General features: G+C 34.1%; 1 protein-coding gene across 5 annotated transcripts in view; it reads left to right on the top strand.

The window, feature by feature from the left end:
- Nedd4 (E3 ubiquitin-protein ligase Nedd4) overlaps positions 1-26328 on the top strand; it is a 29580-nt gene that overhangs the window by 350 nt on the left and 2902 nt on the right. Inside the window, exons 2-18 of one of the 5 annotated variants that reach the window (XM_090111192.1) lie at positions 5862-5941; positions 7857-7938; positions 9254-9292; positions 9507-9676; positions 10997-11138; positions 14597-14671; positions 15725-15846; positions 16430-16547; positions 18106-18777; positions 20908-20989; positions 21348-21446; positions 21839-21982; positions 22459-22583; positions 22987-23128; positions 23440-23649; positions 24365-24471; positions 24880-25013. In XM_090111192.1, coding sequence (XP_089967318.1) covers positions 5862-5941; positions 7857-7938; positions 9254-9292; positions 9507-9676; positions 10997-11138; positions 14597-14671; positions 15725-15846; positions 16430-16547; positions 18106-18777; positions 20908-20989; positions 21348-21446; positions 21839-21982; positions 22459-22583; positions 22987-23128; positions 23440-23649; positions 24365-24471; positions 24880-25013 — 2543 coding nt within the window. Of the gene's footprint in view, positions 1-401; positions 717-5861; positions 5942-7856; positions 7939-9253; positions 9293-9506; positions 9677-10996; positions 11139-14596; positions 14672-15724; positions 15847-16429; positions 16548-18105; positions 18778-20907; positions 20990-21347; positions 21447-21838; positions 21983-22458; positions 22584-22986; positions 23129-23439; positions 23650-24364; positions 24472-24879; positions 25014-26328 lie in introns of those variants that run through there. The other 4 variants (XM_090111195.1, XM_090111193.1, XM_090111194.1 and 1 more) reach the window with 4 other exon arrangements.

Raw genomic sequence — 26328 nt, 5'->3', positions numbered from 1 at the left:
TATATTGTATGAAGTGCAACAGGATTAAATGTATTAGACTATATTAGAATTTAGTCGAAAAATAAACTTCAAAAAGACTATTAAGCATATATTTTAAAGATAATCCATGATTCAGTTTTTTAAACAGTTTAAAGTTTAAAATAGGTATAAGCAAATAATATTAAATTAAAGATTATGTAAATGTATTAGATACATATTAATATTACTTACTCACATTACAACTCATTCACAAGTTATTATTGCGGAATCATGATAATGTTTAATTTTATTATATTTTATTGAAAATACGTTACGATTGCGTGAAATGGGATATTAGTGCTGTAAAATGCGTTAAGAAAATCCTGACATTATGACAAAGACTGTCAAACTACCATAAAGATTAGCTACTGTCATTTGGTTGATGGTTCTGTCACTAATGGTGCAGAAGATAGTTTTTCCTTGATATTTTAGTTTTAATGTTTGTGTATTTTCTTACTCGTAGTGATTTTGCTTTTAAGTGTTTGTTTCCTTAGAAAGTCAAAATTATACATGTTGCTGATGTTTGCAAAGGGTAGAACAAGTGAGAAGGTGCCGAATAAAATTGCATAGCAAACGTGTCATAAAATTTTAAGTTATTACAACCGATGATATATGAAAAGAAAAACAAATTGTTTTGCATTCCGATAGCGAATTAGTATAGTTTCACATGGGTGATGGCTTGGCAGTCGGATAATCGTGTAAGTTTGCATTTTCATTGTTTGGTTGTAACGGGAAATCGAGACGATTGATATGCTAACGTAAATACGTCCTTGTCATTGATTTAATATTTAAATGGTCACCGTTTTCGCTAAAAATGCGCCTCAAGGTGTTCTTCATCTTCGTTGGTTGCTATCCATTCTTAATTATTCATGTACTTGGTAGTAACATGTAGTTTTTAAATCTTGTGTTCAATATTTATGCAAGGTTAAATATTGGGAAATTTGTTCTATCTTTAATACACACCATACTTTGTATATACATAACATTAACACACAAAAGTATCTGTATTATTTATTATGTTTATAGACAATATTAATCATAAAAACAATGCATTACTAATATGAGTTTAATTGCTGGGTTTTTTTATTGATTTGAATATTATGATGTTTTATACAAAGTTGGATAGTTAAAAATACATATTGAGTACTTATAAAAAGCATTATATTCTGTATATTAACTATGTGTGGTCATAGTTAATGAAGTAATGTTCAGATATTTATTGAGTCATCATTTAATTTATTTGAAGAACTCACTGATTTTCCAATAAGACTTTTACGTACAGTACTTTACATTATTATCTAAGGATACATTGTTTTATGTATGTTTTCATAAATAAAGTAAACTTGAAAAGCAATGAAACAAAAATCAGTGAAACAAACATAAACTGTTGTTTTCATACTCTTAATTAATCCATCAGGCCGCAGAATCACAGACACAATAGAAAATCTATTGTGTCGTGGACCGATCGGGCCGTTCGGGGTTAAATACAAGAAAGTATACAGTAATTGTAAAATGCAAATATTGTTTTTTGTTATAGTTATTCAGAGTTAATTTGGGATTAATCACAAATGTAATGAAGATGTGATTAGACTGTATAATAACTTATAAATACATATCTTGAATTTTGCTTGTTCCTTATAATATTTTACAGCAACATCAATAAAAATGAAAAAAGAGTAAAACATATAATATGGTATAGTCATGAAATTATTGTAATGTCACCGATTCTAGATAAGGGGGTCAAAATCAAAGATTTGGTGACATAATGCATCTGCCTATTACCCCACTAGGAGACACGGGACTTCACAGTAAAAAAATATTATTTATAATAACAAAAATTAATCCACACAACACAGTCAAAGCATTTGCTTCGTATGTTTTTAATAAACAAAATCAATTGTAAACAAAATATAACCTGCTTATGCAGGTGACGCTAATATAAGTTTGTCAGAAAGAAAGCATTTATTTCAACACACACAAACACACAACAATAAACATTACAAATTAGTATGAGGTATATAAAACAAATAAATAAATAAAAAAGACGGATTGCACTCGCAGGAGCACCGGCAGAAGTGAAAACTTGATTATTAACGTTCAGCATGTTTGATATTTTGGAATGGTATCCGACTTACGCATGGAATATAAAAGCTAAAAAAAAAGTCCGTCTTACGCTTTTTCCATCAGGCCATGTGTCCTGATGCGAGTTTAAGATTTTATACCCAACGCCGCTAAAGAAGTTTTCACTTCAAAAATAAAATAAAAATAATACAATCAGATTAATGTGTAGTTGCGAGCGTCAAAAAAGGATGCCACTCAGGATACAAATAATAAAAGATAATTGGGATTTTGGATGAGCTGATTAGTTTTTGTTTACAATTGATTTTGTTTATTAAAAACAATATAAACACATGCTTGGACTGTCTTGTGTGGATAAACTTTTGTTATCTTCTTCTTCTTCTTCTTCTTTCTTATATATAAAAATGAATCGCAAAATGTGTTGGTAAGCGCATAACTCGAGAACGGCTGAACCGATTTCGATAATTATTTTTTTATTATATTCCTTGAAGTACGAGGATGGTTTTTATGTAGAGAAAACGTAAACATATACCACGGGCGAAGCCGGGGCGGACCGCTAGTTATAAATAATATTTTTTTTCTGTGATTGGTCACATTATTTATTTATTTATTTATTAAGCCAAACCAACAGTAAGTCAAACCAACATATAAATCTTGCAAGCTTAAAATATCTAGAAGTAATAAATGGTAAGGATGTATCTACAAGTACACAACACACTGCAAGCTTAAATCAAGAAGTAATAAAAATGTTATAATGTGAAGTCCCATGTCCCCTAGTGGGGTAAGGGGCAGATGCATTATGCATATTATCATGTTATCTGGCTTAAAAATTCTTCACATGGTGAAATAAGGATTAGGTATTTTTATTGTTATTGTTTTCTTTCTAGCAAATCCAAATAGGGTTCATAATGTAGCATTCTAATTACTGAAACATAATATGCCTTCCTATATGCATAATATTATTTCAAATATAAAAAAAATTCAAATATAAAATACTTGACTGTATGAATATTATTATGATTTTTTATAACATTAAAACCGTGTTTAAATACAAACAGCTTTGTTTTTGAAGATTAATGCAGATAATTTGTATATTAATTAAAAGATAAATCTCTTTTTAAGTGGACATTGTGACCTTGATATAATATAATAACATGGTTTTGTTTGGAACATTAAAAAAAATATTTTGTTTTTTTTTCTATACCATTAAATCCCACCATACGTCATATTATTCTATAAATGAATTTTTATACCAAGTAAAAAAAGTTGAGAGAAATATTTTAAAAATATTAAAATTTAAAACATTGTATACAGAGTGTTTCTAGTATTATGTTGTTTATATTATGAGCCATGTAACTTTACTGTTTCTATTTTATGGAGAGGAGGTATTATTATTATTTTTTGGTGTTTCTTTGTAGTTTGTAGCAATGAATAAACACAAGAACGACTTAACTTATTTTGAAAAGATTTCCAGCAGAAAGCTTTATTTGTGTTACAATAATGCTTATATTTTAAAACAGTTTATTGTCATATTAAATTACAGTCCCTTTATCAGTATAGTTGTTGATTTTATCTTTTTAACAGAAAATTTTTTTTCAACTCTTTCTTAGACTGCTATTTATTCAATTTGAAGTCTAGGAGTAAGTACAAAAGTTATGGCCTCTGTTAATTAATTTATTCTTTCACATTATAATTTCGCAAAAAACTTGTTTTCTTTTTTATTATACAGCCTACACAACAATGTTGCCTGGACAAGTGGTGATATTCAGTTTTATATCAGGACATTTCTGATAAGTTTTGTAGACATTGGCAAGTCAGATGTGACTCATGTTATAAAATATATAACTAATGATTTTAGTGGTTTATTACAATGCAAATGTAATAATGAGTAGTTTTTAAGGTGCAATAAATAATACATAGTACTATTGAATTGAATATTCTTTGGCTTATTGAGAGTAAAATTTCAAGGTCGCGCTATGGCAATACGTTATGCCTTATGGAGTAAGACAACGATGGTATCTTTGAGTCAAAGAAGTTTCACTTCTGACACGTGTGCTCATCACACATGCTCTTTATTTGTTTGTTTGTCTGTAACAACTAATCGTTAAGTATAGGCAGAAAAGAGAATTACAATTGGTTTTTTATTTAATCCATCAGGCCCCGGAATCACAGACACAATAGAAAATCTATTGTGTCGCGGTCGGATCTGGCCGTTTGGTGCTCAATGGGTTAATTTGGATTCTTATAAGAATCTTGTTGAAATAAACAAGAAGAAACTATATTTATTTTGCGAATTGAATACATTGAAACAGACAGGGTCACTGTACCATTCAGCTGTGTACATAAACTTTATAGTAAAGTAAATATAATTGTCATATTTCCGAGATGGTTAGTTAATAGGCATGCTAGAATTCAGCATTGTCTGTTGTATTGTGAAATTAATTTATGAATATGCTTAAACTTAAAAAAATAATATGTAGTCCATATAGGTATCCTTTGACTTCATTGATAAAGGTTGTGCTTTTAGATGTTATATGTAAACTATCCTAGTTTAAGGGTCCCTATGTCCCTATGTCCCTTTGTACGCTTAAATCTTTGAAACTACGCAACGGATTTTGATGCGGTTTTTTTTAATAGATAGAGTGATTCAAGAGGAAGGTTTATATGTATAATAACACCCATTAAATAGTGGAGAAGTACTGTTATTTTTGAGGTTTCTAATGTTGTCTAAAGGCTGAACGCTACGAGTTTTATCAATATAATGTACTAAGTATTATACACATTGAAAAGGTCTACAGAAAAGTCCGCGATGGTATATGTCTATCTCTTATGGATAACCCACAATAACTTTTTTTGTCATTTACTTTTTACGACAAATATTGGCTAATTTTCGATGCGATTTTAACCAATACAGCATTAATCCTTAACCAATTAAATACCTTGAATACATTGTTCATTTAATATAGATCTATATGGCCCTTTACACCGTATGATTTAAGTGAATATTTTCGAGGATATTACAGATTTAAAAATTGCGGGACGTAGCGTTTGCAGCGGTACCGGCCGGCCGCCTGGCTATCTATTTTATACCCGTGAGAAGCCGGAGCGGGCCGCTATGTTTTTATATGTATACAACGTTCACAGTTTTTCTGTAGTGTATTTAGTATCAGCATTGCACCCGTGCGAAGCCGGGGCGGGTCGCTAGTAAATTATATACTAAAACCTTCCTCTTGAATCACTCTATCTATTAAAAAAACCAAATCAAAATCCGTTGCGTACTTTTAAAGATTTAAGCATACGTGTATGTAGTGATACATTGGACGGATAAGATTTAACCAGTGATTGAAAAATCAGCCCTTAATCAACTAATTTATTCACATTGATTTGTTTATGACCACACACACATACATACAAACATACAAAGTTAATGATGGTATAACTAGGTGCGCCAAAACATTGAAATTTGATTCAATTTATATTTTTATGCAACAATATACAGTTATACATACATATAATACAGTAAAAATATGCTAGGAATTGAGAACATCCAATATTTAGGAGATCTGTATTTAACCTTTCATTGACATTAAAAAAAATGTAGCAAAACATTTTTTTTCACATCAAAATTTTGTTGTTCCCATTTTTTCTGCTGTAAAATGTTACTATTAGATTGTAAGCTTTTTTAAAACCTTTTTATATCATAATTAATATTTTTTATAGATTGCTTTGAATGTGTGTTACAAATATCAAATTAAATGTTACAGACGGACGAGAATAGCTTCCTGCTTCGGTTGAAGATAATAGGAGCTTATGCATTGGCTAAAAAAGACATTTTTGGTGCTAGGTGAGTCACCCCTCCCTATATCATATTAATATTATTAATAATATACTAAACGCGAAAGTTTTTAAGTATGGAAGTATGGATGTTTGTTACTCTTTCACATCAAAACTAAATTGAAATTGAACCGTATCAATATCCGTTGCGTAGTTTTAAAGATTTAGACATACAAAGGGATATAGGGTCAGAGAAAGCGACTTTGTTTTATACTACACATGTATATGTATATATCAGAATAATGCATGAGCTGTAGTAATACTTGATTATGGCAGGGGGTGAAATCGCGCGCCATAAGTTAAGTCCCATGTCCCCTAGTGGGGTAAGGGGCAGATGCATTATACATCTGTTATTCTGTTTCACTGATCGATTTCCTTTAGGGACAAGTAGGTGGTCAGCCTTCTGTGTCCTGCCAGACCGAGACATTTTTTTTCTTCGTCTCCACCGGGAATCGAACCCAGGTCCCCTCGGTTCTACGCTCACGCGTCAACCACTGTACCAAGGAGGCGGTCATAGCAGGCAGGGGGTGAAACCGCGCGCCACAGCTAGTTACATAATATGTACTTAAAAATAATGTTGCAGTAGTTGTATAACTTCGATACTTTAAGCTTTTCTGGTTTATTCAGGCTTTGGATCGACCTAGTGTTTTTTAATGTAAAAAATAATTGAAGGCAGATATAAGGTATGTTGACCTGTAGTTTGTAGGTACATATTACAATTTTGAATATGTGACACATAAAAACGCTGATTATTTTTCTTTAATTAACAATGTACTTGATGATATATTGAAACTGGTTTTTACTCGATCAATTCGAAAAAAATGTATAAATTTAATTAAAATAAAAAAGTGGAAAAAGACTTATATTTTGTTCTATGTATGTACTGTAATATGTGGTACATTTTAATGTTATTGTTTATTTATCTTAGTATCAAAAACAATGTTTTGTTGTCTGTTTAATCAAACTGTATTTTATGAACCTACAAGTTTTCATACTTATTATTTTTGGTAACCTTTTTATTCATTTTGATGAGTGTCTCAATATGAGTCACGGACTGCTGAGATCTTCCAGAGATAAATTTGAAAACCAACTTAAATATTTATTTCAACTACGTATATTTCTTACAAAGCAATTGCATATCAGTTATCAGTAGCTTTAGAGAAGTTCCAACCATACAATTTTATTGAATACCACAGCACTAATTTTGTCAGTCTACTTACTTTAAAATAGTTTATTGAAAAACGGTTACGTGTTCGGAGATCCGTGCCTAAGCGCACTAACGTTGACCTCGTGGAAATGTAAATTACTCCATGGGGACAATATCATAGTTATTGCCATGTATTGTCATGTATTGGCACATATTGTTATTGTTTTTCGACGATTAAAAATACGATTAATTAAAAAACGATATTGATCCATTCTATAATACCGTAGAACATTTTTTTGTTCTATCTTCCATAGATTCCGCAGCGCACGCGATGACAGAACTTTTATTGAGGAATTTTTTACACCTTGGGTTACATTATTGCATTTTTTGTAAGGATTTCTATTTTTTTTCAAAATGCAATATAGCCTATGTTGCTCAGTGAAGATGCAGCTTTCTAATGGTGAAAGAATTTTTGAAATCGGTCCAGTAGTTTATGCGTGAAAACCATACATACATACATACATACTTACAAACTTTTCCTCTTTATAATATTATTAGTATATTGTGTATAGATAAATGTTATTAGAAATTTTATAAATATAGGTGTTCTCATATCCCAGGGATCCATATGGGGAATAGGCCAAAATAAACTAAACCTTATTCCCATGTACTAAAGTTGGATTTACAATGCACAAAAACTCTGCCCAAGACGTTTTTTGTTGCTGATTGTGTGTGTTGGGTATTTTTATGTAAATATCGATATTTTTTCATATTCCAGTGATCCATATGTCCGCGTCGAGCTGCAGAAGGCGGACGGTGATGTCACATTGGAAACTTTCCTGACGAAAACTAAGAAGAGGGTGAGTTTACTTTGTACTGTTGTTTTTATCCGACACAGAGCCTGTTTGTGTTTTTGTTTGGTGTTATAATTTAATGAAAAATTAATTACCTACTATGTGAAAGAAATTAATATCATGTTGAAAAACTATTGTAAAAACTATTGTAATTACTGCATTAAAAAATGCAAATCTTTAGTTATGCAGAGAATTACATTTGACAGCATTATTTAGGCGCCAAAAATTCGTTATTTTTTTATTTGTACTGGCAAATGTAACGACATGTTTAACTAAGTAGATAACAACAAAGAATGCATCAATGAAATACATACACTCGAAATGAATATAAAGTAACTCTCATTCCATCGCAATAGGGTAAAAGTATTTCCAAGTAATAGTACTGTACTTAATATGAAGATTTATAATCTGTTCTACATAATTGGATTATACAACATTTGCCTAAGCAATGTGGATTAATACATCTTTTCGAGGCTTTCAGTTGGTAATTGTAATATCGCGACCTAAACTATGATTTAAATAATAATTCTCAAGTATTTTAACAATTATCATGATAAAATAACTTCTGTTGTTTCCTAGATCAAATTTTAGTTTTGCCAAAAAATGAAGCCTTGGATTTTTTTTAATCTTCAATGTATCTAAATGTAATGCTTTGAATAATATGCTTTAAATTATTATAAAAAGCCAATGTTACTAGAAAAAAGTCTCAAGGCTTAGACCTATTTTTTATTATGTATGTTGTATTGCTTCTAACAAATTGGTCTGTTTGGAGCGTCTAAAATTAAGATGGACCTGGGCATTATTTTCTGCCTACAGAACAAGGGAGAATCTTTTTATGATGGTTATGTATTGTACGTATGTTTTTCGTTTTATATCCGATTTTTTTTTATATAGGTGATCCATTTTGAATTGTTCTTTGTATAAATAAAATTACAGATTGACCTTAAAGATATCATCAAAATTAGTTCCTTATTAAAGTCTTCCTTAGTTAAAGATATTATCAAAATGTGTGTTTTGTTTCCAAAAGTATTTATATAATAATTAAAGCAGAGGTAGACAATAGACATCGAAAAGGCACACAATATTACTGAGTTTGGATTCATGTAATGCAGATATCTTTGGAAGACTTAAAAAGCAAGTTGAATTAGTTCTTAAGTGACCCTCTGGGTATAAGAGACTACAAAAGATAGTAACTTTAGTATCAAGGTCTCTATTTGCTAAGAAATTATATTTAATTAATACTGGTAAGCCTCATAAAGAGATTAATATTTTATTAACGATGAAAAGACCTTCGTTAATGTGAAATTTGAATTCATTTCAGACACTAAACCCAGTATGGAATCAGGAGTTTGTATTTCGGGTGAGTTTTATTCTAAAAATAACAAAAAATATACCACAAACTATTATCATTATGCATTTGAATACTTTTTATTCTAGAATTTATATTTTTTTCGTATTAATTGTAAATTAACTTTTTTTTAGCAAGTAATATATTTCACATTTTAAAACAATTAACAATTTTTTTTGGTTATTTTTCGAAATAGGTAAACTTTATATATACTTTTGACATACAGGTGAAACCCCAAGAGCAAAAGCTGCTCATCCAAGTGTTCGACGAGAACCGTTTAACCCGAGATGATTTCCTGGGCATGGTCGAAGTGCCATTAGCTAACACGCCGTACGAAACCGCGGCGAGCGCCCGACCGGCGATCACTAAGTACCCTCTGCGACCGCGCAGGTCTGTGTAAGTAGCTTGCCTGTGCGCTGGCGGGTGGGGAGTATTGTCGACCTTATGGCGAGGGGGTAGGGTTGGGAATTGAGTGGCAAATGGAATGATGGGATATGGGTTTGGGATGGAAAATGACGCTTATATGTAGGGAGGTAGGGTTGATTTTCGTAGGGCAGTAAAAGTAATCTAAATATGATTTTGGGATGTTTTTTAAATGTAGGCGGGTATACACATAGTTTGAGTGGTTGAAATGTTGGAACGGTGGAACGCAAAAGTGATATATATTTTTTTTTTCACATTCATTTCCATTCTTGCTTTTCTCACAATAATTTTGTAAAAATGAACTCTTACTCCACACCATAAGGTTGACATTCCTCCATCCACTCCGCTATCAGAAGCGCGCTTTAATTTGCGATTTTTTTCAGTTCTTTTTATTTCAGCACGCTAAGTGTCTCTGGTATGACGGGACATGTATGCACGTTTTTTATTTCGACATTTTTTTTGAAAAGGTCCGAAATTTTTGCTATTTTTGGTTGCGCGTAAGTGATTTTTTGTGTGGACTGTTGCTTCAGTATTTTTTGGACTATTCGTAAGTTTGATGATTTTGCTCAAATTTTAATTTATAAATGTGTATTTTGTTGTGATAGTGACATATTTTATTTTATTTTTGCATTTTTCATAAATATATCCAATGTTAATTCATATATAAGATTAAGATTTTGAAAAAATGAATGTTTTTTTTTTATAAAAATTGTGACTAAACTGTTGTATCGCAGTAATTTTATGGCAAAACTTGTTCTTTCGCTATCAAATCGCAAAAAACCATTTTTGAACTCGTGTAAATTGTTTAGTGTCCTGTTTGTCCCATTTTTAATATAACACCATCTACTGGTACTCACACTTACTCACTCGGTTACACTCTCATTCAGCCACTCACACGCAGGCATTTACACGCGTGTGAGTGTGCGTGTGCGTGTACACGAACACTCACACTTTCAAACAATTTTATTTTTACACAGGAGTGACAGAGCTAGGTTATACCAGAATAATATACGAAAATCGTACGCAATTCGGGACTGTAATTATTAATTTTACAAATGCGAAAGTGTTTTAGTTTGTTTGTCATTTTCCACGTTGAAAGGGAGTTTTTTATGTCGTGATTTTTGTGTCCGGACATAGTTATAGTTACTTTACCGCGGGGAACATATCATTGGCATTTGAATTTACGTTTACCTTTTTGGGTTCAGTCGCGGGCAACAGCTATGCTCTATTATAGGAAATTTCGCAAAAAAATGTCCACTTCGCATATAAACAGTGTACGCACGTACGTTCCAGCGCCCGTTCGCGCGTGCGCGGCTACATCGAGGTGTACCACGCGCTGGTGGGGCGCGTGGGCGAGCGGGACGGGGACGAGCCCGCGCCGCCCGACGGCTGGGAGATGGTCGAGAGCGCGCCGCAGGTGGGCCACGTGCAGCCGGTGAGTGGGGCGGGGCATGGGGCACGGGGCGGGGGGCGGGGGGCGAGTGTGTGATATTATGGAGGAAAAATATAAAAAAAATAGAGAGGGATTTATCAATAATTAGAGAAAAGAAAGACAAATAAAAATGTGTGCGTGTACTAGTGTACACACTTAAGAAGTGAAACTTCTTTATGGCCTTATTTTTCAAAAAATAATTTACTATATGCAACTTTACAGAAATACGTCGAATCACGCGTGGTAGGGATAAGAAAAAGATGGCGCGTGACGGTAAAATGTCGCGCGTAACGAAAAAATGTTACACTAAATTTTTTTCCAACCCCGATAAAGAAGTTTCCCTTCAAAAAGGGAAAAAATATATTCTAATGATTTTTGAACTATATGTATTTTGTTTTGACGTGTCAGTTAAATCGTAAAAACAGACAGACAGATTTAGCACTATAACATTTTTTGTTGAAAACTATGATTTCTTGGGAAGTTAAAACCACCGCAAATGCTTTTTCATAATTGAATTTAATACGAAAAAAATTTATAACAAAATAAAAAAAAATAAAAAATCATACAAATTCATTTGTACAAAAATATCATTTAAATATTTTAAATTCATCCAAAAACCCATTAAGAGAGGTGTGGCAACGCCGCATTGGCATCAAATTAGCAAAAAACGGCCAGTGACAAAAAAAAACCAAAGCTACGTCTGGCGTCGATCGTGTTAAACTGCTACAAGCATTCGGCGCATGTGTGCGTGACAACTAGTGTACGCGCTGTTACCGGTTCAAACCGGTTCACGGATTCTCAACCTGTTGAAAATTACAGGACCTGCACGACGAGTCTTATTTATGAAACTATGTGAAGTAAACTAAAAAAAATGGTTGTGTCACTTTTTGTCACACTTTTTATTATTTGTGGAAAATACGTGAAAATAAAAATTTCTAAAAATATTGAACACATGACTTTCAACAATCTTTTATAAAAAATTGCTTTAAACCTACAGCTACAACGCAAAAATTTAAAAAAATGGAAAAATATTAATTCGTTCTTCGTCGTCTGGTCTTAGATGTAACATATTTCACTTTTCTATTTTTATTTCAAAATTAATAATGTTACCTACTATAAGATGCATGTTTTCAGTAAGTACATTATGAGCTATATTAAATATTAGTGTAGAGTGTAGACATTATTTTTTTTTATAATATTTTTAAAAATGTAAAATGTTGCATGTTCTGAATTCAGTATATTTGTTAATTGTTAATAAACCACTAGTATGGGAAAATTAATTTATTCAGATCGAATAATTCGTGTAGTTTTGAAAGTTGCTACAGTTATTCCTAAAGATGTCCAGATGAATATACTAAAAGCCCCCGAGGGAGGGACACAAGCCGGCGGCGGGGGAGGGGGGGAAAGGTCTCTTTTTCAAGGTTTTTGCTTGTAACTCGAAATTTTTTTCATAATATCTCTTTAGTGACTTCTACATTAATTATCTACATTAAATTTCCTATAAATTACGTCTCAACATTTTTACTGTACGATCAATACTTTAGGAGATACAGAGTATTAAAGGTAAGAAAAATAAGAAACAACATAGTTTTACAAATTTTAATTATAAAAAGAAATAACATCTTTTTTTGCACGAGTATGCCGACTTATTAGTCAAATTGTGTTTCATCTTCGTCATCTTTATCACTAACATCGATAGGGGGTCCATTAGTACAAGCTCCTCCTAGGCAGCCGTTACAGATAAGACTACACATAATGCCCGCTTTTCGGCAACTGCATTTTCCGGAACATCCACTTTTACATCGGCAAAAAATTGAATTTAACAACGCTTCAGGAGCAGGAGGATCCAAGGTCGTGATTGGTTCTAAGTATCCATCGACTCTTCGCTTCCAACCCCATATTTCAGGAGGCAGTTGGTTCCCAAGCCACTCCTGTACTTGATGGAATACTCTGTAGGCGTGATATTTTGCTGACCCTTTGGTAGGGGGGAGGGAAGAAGTAGTTTCAGTGGGTGTGATACAACCTCAGCTATTTACAGGAAGGGAAAAACATCAATTATCAAGATTTTTGATCAAAAGCCGTCACTAAAGGAAACAGCAACTGTATTTTATGACCCAACGTCAACTCAGGAGGTTATAGCAGAAGCCGGAGAAAAAATGTTTCTTGCAGTATACCGAGCGCCCTGTACTCAGTCTGAGATCAACAGACATCGATTCACAGTTTTTCTGAAATCTTGTACCAAGCCCAAACCGGATCTTTCTTCCCTCCCCCCTACCAAAGGGTCAGCAAAATATCACGCCTACAGAGTATTCCATCAAGTACAGGGGCCTTAGACAAAGTAACAATTACAAAACGATAACGAAGTTAGAAATCGCAAAAATGTATGGGATTGACATTAGATAGACCACGTGATCTAACGCGGCGTATGTCAATCCCATACATTTTTGCGATTTCTAACTTCGTTATCGTTTTGTAATTGTTACTTTGTCTACTGGGCCTGGAGTGGCTTGGGAACCAACTGCCTCCTGAAATATGGGGTTGGAAGCGAAGAGTCGATGGATACTTAGAACCAATCACGACCTTGGATCCTCCTGCTCCTGAAGCGTTGTTAAATTCAATTTTTTGCCGATGTAAAAGTGGATGTTCCGGAAAATGCAGTTGCCGAAAAGCGGGCATTATGTGTAGTCTTATCTGTAACGGCTGCCTAGGAGGAGCTTGTACTAATGGACCCCCTATCGATGTTAGTGATAAAGATGACGAAGATGAAACACAATTTGACTAATAAGTCGGCATACTCGTGCAAAAAAAGATGTTATTTCTTTTTATAATTAAAATTTGTAAAACTATGTTGTTTCTTATTTTTCTTACCTTTAATACTCTGTATCTCCTAAAGTATTGATCGTACAGTAAAAATGTTGAGACGTAATTTATAGGAAATTTAATGTAGATAATTAATGTAGAAGTCACTAAAGAGATATTATGAAAAAAATTTCGAGTTACAAGCAAAAACCTTGAAAAAGAGACCTTTCCCCCCCTCCCCCGCCGCCGGCTTGTGTCCCTCCCTCGGGGGCTTTTAGTATATTCATCGGGACACCTTTATGAATAACTGTAGTAACTTTCAAAACTACACGAATTATTCGATCTGATCGACGATTCTGAATCTAATTTGCTGTGGCTACACACAAAAACGTCTGAACTGATTTGGATTAAATTTATCAGAAACATAGTCTCAATGAACATTTGGTGTTGTTTTGTATCGACAGTTGAGTCATAACAGAAAAAAAGAACAGTCGATGACAGTGATTTGTATTCACTTATAACAGTGATAATTACAAGTAGCAGTGATTATTCTATTAATAAGTAACAGTCAAAAGTAGCAGTGATTTTTGTATATTAACAAATAACAGTGATAAGTAACAGTGACTAACATTTGCGCTAGTAAAGTCTAGCTTTTGACGTAGGTGTTCGCGGGAACGGTACCAACACTAATCGGGGAGGATGACTGGGTAGTTGTCGACGCAACGCATTTGCCCTTTGTACGTTATATTTTCATTATTTTCACCACTTTACACTAATGGAAACATGCTTAGGTTTCTGTCTGTCTGTCTGATTATCCAAATTAATTAAAATATATGGATAACTAGTATGAAGCAGTACTAAAATTATTAAAAAACGTGGTGTTGGAATTAATGCATGCTTTAATAATAAAATCAATTTGCTGGTTAATCAAAAAAAAAAAGAAAAAAAAGTCAATATGAAGACATGAATAGTGCCTCTCGCTCGCATGTTAATGATTTTTCTCAAGTGGGAGCAAGATAGCTAGCTAGCTATTTGTGGTGGACGGTTGCGGTCACTTTTCTTATAAGGATACGTTATTACTTATTATATACACATTTTAAGGGATTTTTTTTAATCAATGTGAAGGTAACGCGGTGATTATAAAGCGGTTGTATTGAATACTCCTCAAAGATATTATTTCTTTTTATTAAGTTGGACCATCAGTATTTTTTGTAAATTTAAGTTAATATAGTAAAGAATAACTGATAAATAATTATATTCAGTCCGGCCTAGACCAGTGCAACGGCTCTAATCTTATATGGCCCAATTGAAATTTATCTCTACACTAATAATATTGCCCTATATTGTTTGACACTAAAGCATTACAGAGATGACTTGAAATAATTTATACATTTTTATTCATATAAAATCAGCGACAGGGCTCACAAATGTGTCAAGGTATTAAATACATTTCGAATATTCTTTTTATATAAATTATAAATGTAAAAAATTTGGAAAGTTCGAAGGAGCCAATCTCGATAAAGGAACATAAAATATATACGTATGCCATAATTAAGCCAGCCACTCAGTGTATCATCACTGATTTTGATGATCCTGTTTGTGTTGTTCCCAACATTATCGAGGAACGCTGAATGCTATGCAAGCTCCGGCCAATTTAAGCGGAGCGTCAATGAAATTGATACAACATTGTGAAAAAATATTCCTTTTTTGATCAGATAAAGTTGCATGGGTCAGTTAGTACACATACTTAATTGCACACATTCATTCAATATAAGATAAATTGTCAACAGACAATAGGGGGGGATCCTCTACCCCCCGGGTGGGAGGAGCGACAGGATGCGAACGGGCGCACGTACTATGTGAACCACGTGGCCCGGTCTACGCAATGGGAGCGGCCATCGTTGGCTTTTACGTGAGTAGATTTATTCAATATTTTAATATTTAAGTTTTCTACATTCAAATGGGGTGTCCCTTTAGACACATAAAACCGAAAGAATTGATTCATTTAAATTATGGTAATTTTATGAATATTCGAAGAGCGAAAGAAAGAAAATACATTTCATACATTAATAACATGTTTACACAAAGTTCTTGTAATACGATGCTAAATAAAATTAACTATACGGTAACAAAAGGATTATATCATTCCACTGTTTTATGACAATCTATCATACAACCCACAAAGATAATTTAAATAGTGCGTAAGTCTGAGTGTAAACATGCGGGTGAAACCGTGGGCGGAAAGCTAGTTTGCTTATGAATTTTAACAATGCATATGGATTAAAAAGAAATATCAAACAGCTTTGCAATTTATGAAATTGGACTCAATTTTTGCATTTTTTATAACTTATAACAATATTGAAACAGCCTTTTAACCCACCATAGTTTCTGACACTTTTACGCCAGAGATATCCCCAAAACTAGAAAAAACACTCTTAATTTTATGTTGGTACATTTAAATATTTAACTCATACCAACTCGTCGCTGATTCACAGTCGCAACATGAGCACGGAGTCCCAGGCTGAGCGCATGGAGACAGCGGCGACTGAGTTTCAGCGCCGCTTCCACATCTCAGCGGACGACGAGCACAACCAGGCGAACACGCAGACGCACGTATGTCTTGTCCGTTTGTTAGTCCGTCTGTTTATCAGCGCATGTTATGTGGGCTTCGGTGTAGTGATGTCTTGTTGAACTAAACTTATTTGGGTATAGAATTTTTTTTATTCTAATTGTTATTCAATATGAATTATAAATAAGTTAAAAATAAATTAATAAAAGTCGCTTTTATTGATTACTTTTCAAAATGCAGGTATTTAATGCGCAAAATTTTAACTTTTTAGAAAAAGGTCCTTCGAGGCGGATCTTAATGCTTACGCGGCTTTTAATATTTTCTATAGTAAATATAAATTATTCAGTAAAATATTGTTTGTCCCGCCTTCGCTTCGCTTCGGTCATTCAGAAGAAATAAATAAATGGCATGAAGAAAATGTATTTACAGTATTTCAGTTTCAAAGGAAAATTAAAGTGAAAATTTATCCAGAAAATGATAAAACACTCAAACCATCTTTTCTTTTTAGAATTCGTAATTTTAATGAAATAGAAGCATGATGGTATGTTTTGCATGTAATATCGTTTCTGAACAGTTTTATAAAAATAAATCAATCACAACTCGCTTAAATAGAGAAAGATTATCTACATTTTTTAAAGAATAACGGCCACTTAACGTAATTATAGATCTGTTTAGGTGCCAAAAAAGTGAATCAAAATAATTATTCAAGTATCACTTTAAATTTTATCAATTTCGATTAGTTAAATAGCACGATTCAGAAATAAAAAATGTCATATAAGTAATAAATAATAAGTGTGGGATCCATAATATGCATGTTGCATGCGAACTTATTTATTTAGGTGCACGATTAGATGTTTATCATTTATCAAATATAAAAGAAATGCGTGATTCAAGATAATTTTTAGTAATTTCTTCCTAAATGGTCTATATCTTGAATAAAGAATAATAAAAACGTTCATGCCTCTTCATAAGATGTCATTTTAGAGGTTGGATTTAAATTTTGCAAAATTTTCTGAAAAATATTATTGACAGTAGTTATTTTATGTGCTCAATAACGTCCAAAATGACATCTATTTGTAACTCTTGAACCATTCTATGTATTGGTAGTTGGAACTATGCGTAATCGTTTAAACGTATCTTTTTATGTTTTTAGAAACTTCGCGGCATGGCCTTTGCTGGGTTTGGAGGAAGGAATTGTGTTTCATTCAATGTTATCATTTCATGGCGTTTAATACTGTGTTCTTTAAGTTTTTTTCCTTTATTTCTTCATATATTTAACTAATTAAAGAGCACAGTGTTGACGATTCATAAGGAATCACTCTAATTTCATTGCAGGGTGCGACTAATGTCATCATTTTAATCATTATTCTATTGTTAAGTCGGTTAAGGTGATGACGACAAACACGCTAATACAAAAGGTCGCTAGGTAACACCGGGTAGCATATACACTCATTGTGATGTCCCCACATGTCATAGACAATACTGCGGCACTAAACTGTGAATACTGTCATAATATTTCTAAAATTCAGTGGTTATTACATGTCTTTTCCATAAAAAATTGAAATGTAACGTAATGTTAGTGTCAATTATGATCTCCGACAGGAGGAAACGAACGATAGGCCGGCGGAAAGCGCAGCCGACACTAGCGAACCGACACCCGAGAGTAATGTCGACACGAATGTCGCGAGAGATGACACAGAAGCGACGCCATTTGCCACGCCAGCTCTCACGCCGGACGCGGAACAAACAGAATCAGTGCCTAATACTAATGACTGTGATACTAATGTAAGAAATAACGAAGAAGACGTAGTATGCGCCAACGAAACGGCCGAAACCTCAGCGGAACAAAGTGAACAAGCGAACGAAGCGACCGAACCGGTTCTCAAACCTCAAGCGTCCACTGACAGCATCGATATCGTTGATAACGACAACGAAAACGATAACGAAAACGACAATATATCTCCGAACAGCAGCCAAGACAACAACTCAGACACGGATACGATAGAAATAGAGTTACGGCCGGCGGTCGACGAGATAATCATAACTAGTCCAGAGGAAACGCAGCGGGAAATAGATGCCGTGAACGGGGAGACGCGAGAGGGGGAAGGGGAAGATGGGGAGAGGCGGGGGGAGGAGGGGATGCGCGGGGGGCGGGATGGGGAGAGGGGGGAGTCTGCGGAGTCGCTGACGTTCGATGAGAACCACTTCAGCACGCCGACGGGGGCGGAGCCCGAGCGCCGCCGCCGCACCACGGCCAGCTCCATGAGCTCTGAGGTAAGGGTGTGTGCCACCCGCCCGAGGGCTGCAAGTCATATAGCGGCCCCGCTAGCTGCTTGGGTGTCTGTGAGTCAGACGTATGGAAAATTGTGTTGTGTTCGTGGAAAATTGGTGGAAATTTGAAGGTTTCAAGATGTGGGCGTTGTGACGTATAGAAAATTGGTGTAAAAAATAAAGATTTTAACGCGTTGCAAACGCGATTTATTCATTTAATATCCCGACGTTTCGCAGCAGCGAGCGTGGTCTCCTCGTGACCACGCTAAAATCGTTAAAATCTTTAATTCCTAATATAATACTCGCGTAAAATCAAACAAGAAAATTCTAAGTTTTAAATTTGACTAACAGTTTTCCATACGTCGGTGTGAGGACATGTGGGCGCACTCGTGACATTGTCGCGGTTATATCCTCGAGTTTAGTAAATAAACTAAATTGTTTGTACAAATCTGTCTTTTGACGTAACTCGTAGATGTGACCCGCTCGGCCACGCTTCACTAACAGTGCCATAACGATTAACAAAACACAAACATTGTACATGGACATCACATTTCGTAGGGAACGCACTTGTCAATTTTAAACATTATTACTTTCAGGGAATAGGTGAAGTTTTTTTCGGAGAATAAAGATTATTTTTATTTGGGTTTTAAAATCTTTAATTAGCAAGGTATCATTTGGAGTATTTTCAAAATTGTATATATGTTTCCTAAATTTTAAAATGCCTATGTTATTGGTAAGTAGGACTATTAGACCGGGAGATACTGACACAAAATTTCGAGTCATTTGTAACAAGGATGGCGGTTCTACAGGGGTCTTAGTACGCAATGACAAAAAGAAAAATGATGGTGTGAACGCTGGTACCGGTGTCTTAGTCGCGTGGGCGTTTGTCGAACTCGTCGGAAAAATAGCGAAAGTCAAACGATTTGTAACATAAAAATTTTAGAATTTACCGATAGCCCATAAAAAAGTAGTAGGCGGTAGTGTCATGCCATACTTTTCCGGTGTGACTTACAGCCCGCCATACCGACGCGAATGTGTTGATTTAAATAAAACAATCATTCAACCATTTGTACCAGGCTAACTTTTGCACAGGTAACTATCGTCGTGCAGTCATTTACGAAAATCGCCATGCCATACTTTTCGGACGATTCCAAATGGTCGCCATACCGCCGAAAATCTGCAAAAAATTTTTATTTCGCCAAACTTTTTGTACCAGTATTGCATTTGGATTTTTGGAGAGTATTTGATAAAATGTGACCATTATTATATTTGCCATACTTCTAGTAGGGGGAAAAAGTGCTGTTATACTTGAAAACTTAATTTATTATTAATTTATATAAGTGAGGATTTCCAACACTTAGATCTTTGAAATTTTGTATTTATATTTGTTGATCCTCAAACTTACAGGAAAAATAAGTGCCATACTGTTACAAATCGTTTGACTTTCGCTATTTTCCGACGAGTTCGACTAACGCCCACGCGACTAAGCCGCCGGTACCAGCGTTCACGCCATCGTTTTTCTTTTTGTCATTGCGTACTAAGACCCCTGTAGAACCGCCATCCTGTTACAAATGACTCGAAATTTTGTGTCAGTATCTCCCGGTCTATATAAGTTAGGACATCCGAGCACTAACGTTTCTCTCATAAGAAAAACATCACATTATTATCATAGCATTATTTAACAGGGTTGCTTATGCTGAGCCTATTTTGATAAAATCTTATACAATAGATTAGTCGCATGGCATGAATAGTTATAAAATATTTGGCATGCACAGTTTTAGATATACTCACTAAATGGTCGTATCTAATACTAAATTCTAAGATATATTAGATTTACTAAACGCATACGTGCATGGACTTATTTAGGTACGTACGGTGTTATGCGTCAGCTTACAAAAAAATATTTTGATTGTTCTTCTTATTTAGTCGTAGAATTTAGATGCTTACTTTAGTAATAAGTTATAATCCATTAAAAAAGATAAAATTATACTTTAAATTGAATTACACGCATTATGTGCGTAAAATTCTGGTCAAAAAAGTCATCTAGGTGTAAAAAATTCTTAAAATAATAAATTATAGTGTCTCTTTAGTGCAATAAAGTGTAGTTTTGTTAATAAACGGTTGTGTATGTAGGATGAGACGGACAATTCGTCAGACAGTACGCGGAGCAGCAGCGCGAGCAGCACGCAGAGTCAGAACCTGCCTAATAGTGATGGTATGTATATTTTGTGGTATTTAAGTGTAAAAAATTGTCGAGATTTAGTTTGTAGATTTGTGATCCATTGTGTTTCATTCTTGTTTTATATTTTTTTGGCAAATAGCTGAGGATCTCAACCTTTTTCTACCTTATAAACAGATAATTGAACTTTTAAAATATTTCTAAAGAGTATTAGAGCGGAGATTTAGGATCAATTGGTAAGCATCAGTTTTTTACCACACTTTACATAATGTATCAAAATAAATATGGTAATTCATTTCAGAAAATAGCCCCCTTTTTAGAAGTTCTTGTTATAATCCTGTCCAGGGCTTTTTCAAAAATATTTTTTGTTATAATTTTTTATTATTTTCCTTAGGATTGCCTCCCGGATGGAGCATGCAGCGCGCACCGAACGGGAGGATATTCTTTATCGATCATAATAATAAAACCACTACTTGGGTCGATCCTAGGACAGGTAATTTTGTCATTTACTTATTTAAAATATTGTAATAAGATTTTTTTTTCTGTGTCAAATAATATTATGTTTAATTATTTTTGCTAACTTTGCGGATACCAGTTTTACTGCACTGAATTACACTTTATTATTATTTGTCAATATATGTTTATTCAATTTTTACTTTGTTAAATTGTAAACGCAATGCGTTTCATTGTTAAGCAGCTTCAAAAAGTATTTTTTAACGAATTCATGTCACCTATTATTGTTCCCAAAAACAAAAACATTTTATGTTCACTTTCAAAATGTGTGTTTTATTTTTGTTAAATATTCAAATGGATGGTTTCGAAAACTAATATTTTATCAGTTAAATTTTGCCTAAAAACACCCTGTATCCAAACCTTACCTTCCAGGGTGTGCCTCAAGTTTGCCCAGTACGGCAGTTCGTCCAGAGGTCACTACCACAGTGGAGGGCGAGGCCGATGAGCTCGGACCCTTGCCGGAGGGGTGGGAGGAGAGGGTGCATACTGATGGACGGATCTTCTTTATTGATCATAGTGAGTGATACTTAGGGATGGATGAATAAATGATTGAAAACACGTTATTTGCATTAAAAAAAGATGAAGATAAAGGATTTGACTACACAAATATTATAAAGAGGATAGATTTGTATTTTTCTTTTATCTTTAATAACAGCTAGATTAAACAATCAGCGACAAAAAATGTTTTCATTAAAACTCCACTGTGTGTTCAGTTTTGGTGCTTTCTCAATCCTAGTAGTAATTAAGCTAGCTGAGCCTAAGTCGAAAAAAATATTATAATAGAAATACACCTTAAATTATTACCTTTTTGACTATGACTATTATTGATTTTTATGACTAGTATTTTAACAAACACACTTGAGTACAGTTAAAATTATTTTACCTTTTGCATTAATCAGCTATACCAAATCAAGGCACCGTTTGTTGACGCCACTAAGGATATATGAATAAATATTGTATTTTTAGTTCAATTTGTATGTATGTTTTGTCAGACACCCGCACGACTCAATGGGAGGACCCACGACTATCGAACCCGCAGATTGCGGGTCCGGCCGTGCCCTACTCGCGCGACTACAAGCGCAAGTACGAGTACCTCAAGAGTCAGCTGCGTAAGCCGGTGAGATATTTTAAAACTACCCTCATTTTGAAAAAAAAAAACAAATAAAACTTAAAAATATGTTTAAAATTGTGGGAGTACCCTACTAGTCCATTTACACCTTTACAAGTCAGCCTAAGCCAAGCCAAGTGCGTCTCTTTTCCGCAATATTCTTTTCTTATAGCGTGGGATTACTACGTCGCTAATATTTATGTTTAATAGTCGATTAACAGATCGTTAAAAATATGTAAGCAGCATTCATTGAAATTGACATCAAATTTCGTGACAGTAATGTTCAAAATCGATTGTTTTGATTCATTAGAAAACTCTGCCTAAACGTATAGGTAGAGTTTGTCGTCCGATAGTTTTTGTGTTATTTATTAATTTTAATTGTATTCTAAATGTAAATTGTATATATTTACAGAGCAACGTACCCAACAAGTTCGAAATTAAAGTGCGAAGGAATTCAATATTGGAAGATTCGTATCGTATCATAAGTTCCGTGAGCCGAGTGGATCTGCTCAAGACGAAGCTGTGGGTCGAGTTCGAGTCGGAAGTTGGGCTTGGTGAGTGTTTAAGTCAAACTTAAACTCAAATATTTATTTAACTAGAATAAATAAAAGTTTAGAAGTGCTTTTGAATCCTCAAAATATATAACACTAGCTTACCGCCCGCGGCTTTGCCCGCTTTGTCTAAAACCTAATAAATTATATTATGCTAAAACCTTCCTCTTGAATGGTTCTATCTATTAAAAAAACCGCATCTAAATCCGTTGAGTAGGTAGTTCTAAAGATTGAAAATTTTAAAGAAGGACATAGGGACAATGCGACTTTGTTTTATACTATGTATTGATTTAACATTGCTATATTTATTACAGATTACGGTGGTCTAGCCCGCGAGTGGTTTTTCCTCCTATCCAAAGAGATGTTCAACCCGTACTACGGGCTGTTCGAATACTCCGCGATGGACAACTACACGCTGCAGATAAACCCCAACAGTGGGGTCTGTAATGAGGAGCATTTGAACTACTTCAAGTTTATAGGCCGAGTCGCTGGCATGGCGGTCTATCATGGCAAGTTGCTGGATGGTAAGTGTAAATATTTTTTGACGTGACAACGACTTATAATTCGATATAGCCGGCTGCACGCACGAAAAAACATGACTCATGCGGCGTTACCTCGCTCTGAGGCGTTCCATGTAAGGCTTGAAGTGCGAGTGAGAGCGCGGAACGAGTGACAAAGAAGCACAATCGGACGTTGTCACGTTCAACTATCGTCAGTAAACCGACTTTACAGACAACCAATTTTTTTTTGATGTTTCTTAATGGGGCGACTGGATTAATCTATTTTGATGCGCTTTCATAAGATTACATCAAAACGTCACGTTAGAAAACTCTGCCTAAAATGCATAGGCAGAGTTTTAGTTCGGACATTTTTTGCGTGTCTTAGTTATTTATTAATTTTGATCGTTAGAAAACTAGTTAATTTTGTATTGATTTTTTGTGTTCATGACTATAATATGTTGAGTGAGATTAAAGTTTTTAAAAGTGATTATTTATAGTAGGTACAGGTAACAGTGAATGGAAGGAAACTTTTTGTAGGAACACACTTTTCGTATGTAATAATAAAGGAAAGAAGAAATTACCTATATTATATACCATGAATTTAAGTCAGGAATGATAATCAAGGGAATCTTTAAACAAAACAGTAGTCGAAAGAAATGATATAATACTGCATCAGCAAACAGACGCAGAGGCAGATCTTTAGGTACTTTTTTTAATATAATTATTTTTCGTTTTCCAGCATTCTTTATCCGTCCATTCTACAAAATGATGCTCGGCAAGCCAATAGACCTGCAGGACATGGAGTCGGTCGACTTGGAGTATTACAACTCGCTCATGTGGATACGGGTAAGGATAATTGTATATTTTATCTAAGATTCTTCTTTTATTCTTTTTTTTTGTAATAAATGTCTAGTTAGTGTGCGATTTTATAATCAGGTATTTCGAATTAAATAATCTTTTAAAAAAGAAGTTTTTGTGAAATTGGTAGTTCTTTGTAAATGTCAGTGATGCATTATCACTGTAATTCCAATATAATTCTTATGGTTAAATTACGTCTGAAATTATTATTATAGTCACAGTATGTCTGACATTATTATTATAGTCACAGTACTTCTGACACGATTTTGACCCGCTTAAAACGGACAGTATTAATTCAAACTTTGTACACTTATCAAGGGTTGGTGACAATTAAATTTCGTAATTTTAAACATATTTTTTAGTTATTATAAACTATATTTTTTTACAATCTTACAGGACAACGACCCGTCAGAATTGTACCTTACTTTCGCGGTAGACGAAGAGCAATTTGGTAAAACTTACCAACGTGAACTGAAACCCAACGGTGCTAACATACCGGTCGATGAGGAGAACAAGGACGAGTATATAAAGTAAGTGTTGATAGTGTTAGTGTCAAAAACAAGTGCAATTTTTCACTTTTAGGCATTGAGATAATATTACTACGTATGGAGAAGACACCACGAACAAAATCTGTGCGTCATTTTTTTGCTCTAACTAAGTTTTAAAAATTATTATCTAGTTAGGTATAGATTGTCTAATCTAAAAATGAACGCCCTTCCACTAAACTTAATTGTTTCAATGTGTGAGGACAAATAATTATTGAACCACTTTTATATGTGTGCGCGCGGCGATTCTACTGCAAACTTTGACTTTCGCGCACTGATTTGTCAACTAATCGGGCGATCAGTTCAGGTGCCTAGCATTGTATGGCGGGGAGAGTGTGCTATGTACGGAATGACACGTCCGTTCTGTCGTGCATCGCGTCATTTATGCACTAGTTGGCCAACTGGTCCTGTCGTTCGGGCATGGACAGGACTGGAGGACTGAACGACCAATGAGGCAGACCAATTTGTGTGTATTGCGTCTATACACGTACTTTGAATGTGAGCGTAAACACAGTGGAGGGGCGTTCATTTTTAGATTAGACAATCTCTACTTACCGATGAAAGTTATTCCTTTGCACTTTTCCGTATTATTTGTATTATTTGTGCAATATCGTAACACACACGTAGGCATATTTGATGCGTTTCACTTTAAAACAAATAAAAAATGAGCGTGCAGTTACGCCATATGGAACATAAGTGATGTAGGCGGTGTCGTCTCCATAATATGTATATCTCAATGCTTTTAGGGTGCTTTTCCACCAATAATATGCGAGGATGTGTAGCGAGGAATGTGTTTGTAAGTAACCAATAATATTGTTTCAAACTTCAAACTAAATGGGACGATATGATTGGTTGTTTACAAACATATTCATCGCTACATTTCCTCGTACATTATTGGTGGAAATACACCCTTATTACGTTTCCCTATTAAAATTGATATTGTTTAATTCTTGACGTGGTATTTAGTTTTTAACTGACTTAACAAAAGGAGGAGATTCTAAATTTGACTGTATTTTTTGTGTTTGTTACCTCAGATAATTTGATTTTGATTATTTTTTTAAGCAATACTTAAATTATGTAATTTTAATAAATTTGTTCCTATTTTGAGAAATTGAGGGTGGTTCTGTTGTTAAAAAAAATGTGTGCGTGTACTAGTGTACACACATAAGAAGTGAAACTTCTTTATGACCTTATTTTTCAAAAAATAATTTACTATATGCATCTTTACAGAAATACGTCAATCACGCGTGTAAGGGATAAAAACAAAATGGCGCGTAACGAAAAAATGTTACACAAAATT

This window comes from Colias eurytheme, chromosome 16 (assembly GCF_061535395.1).
Source record: "Colias eurytheme isolate Ceu_HAF_F1 chromosome 16, ilColEury1 Martin Lab GWU primary, whole genome shotgun sequence".
In the NCBI taxonomy this organism is placed as follows: Eukaryota; Metazoa; Arthropoda; class Insecta; order Lepidoptera; family Pieridae; genus Colias; species Colias eurytheme.
The sequence above is the reverse complement of the archived record's forward strand: the minus strand, read 5'-3'. Positions and strand labels throughout refer to the sequence as shown.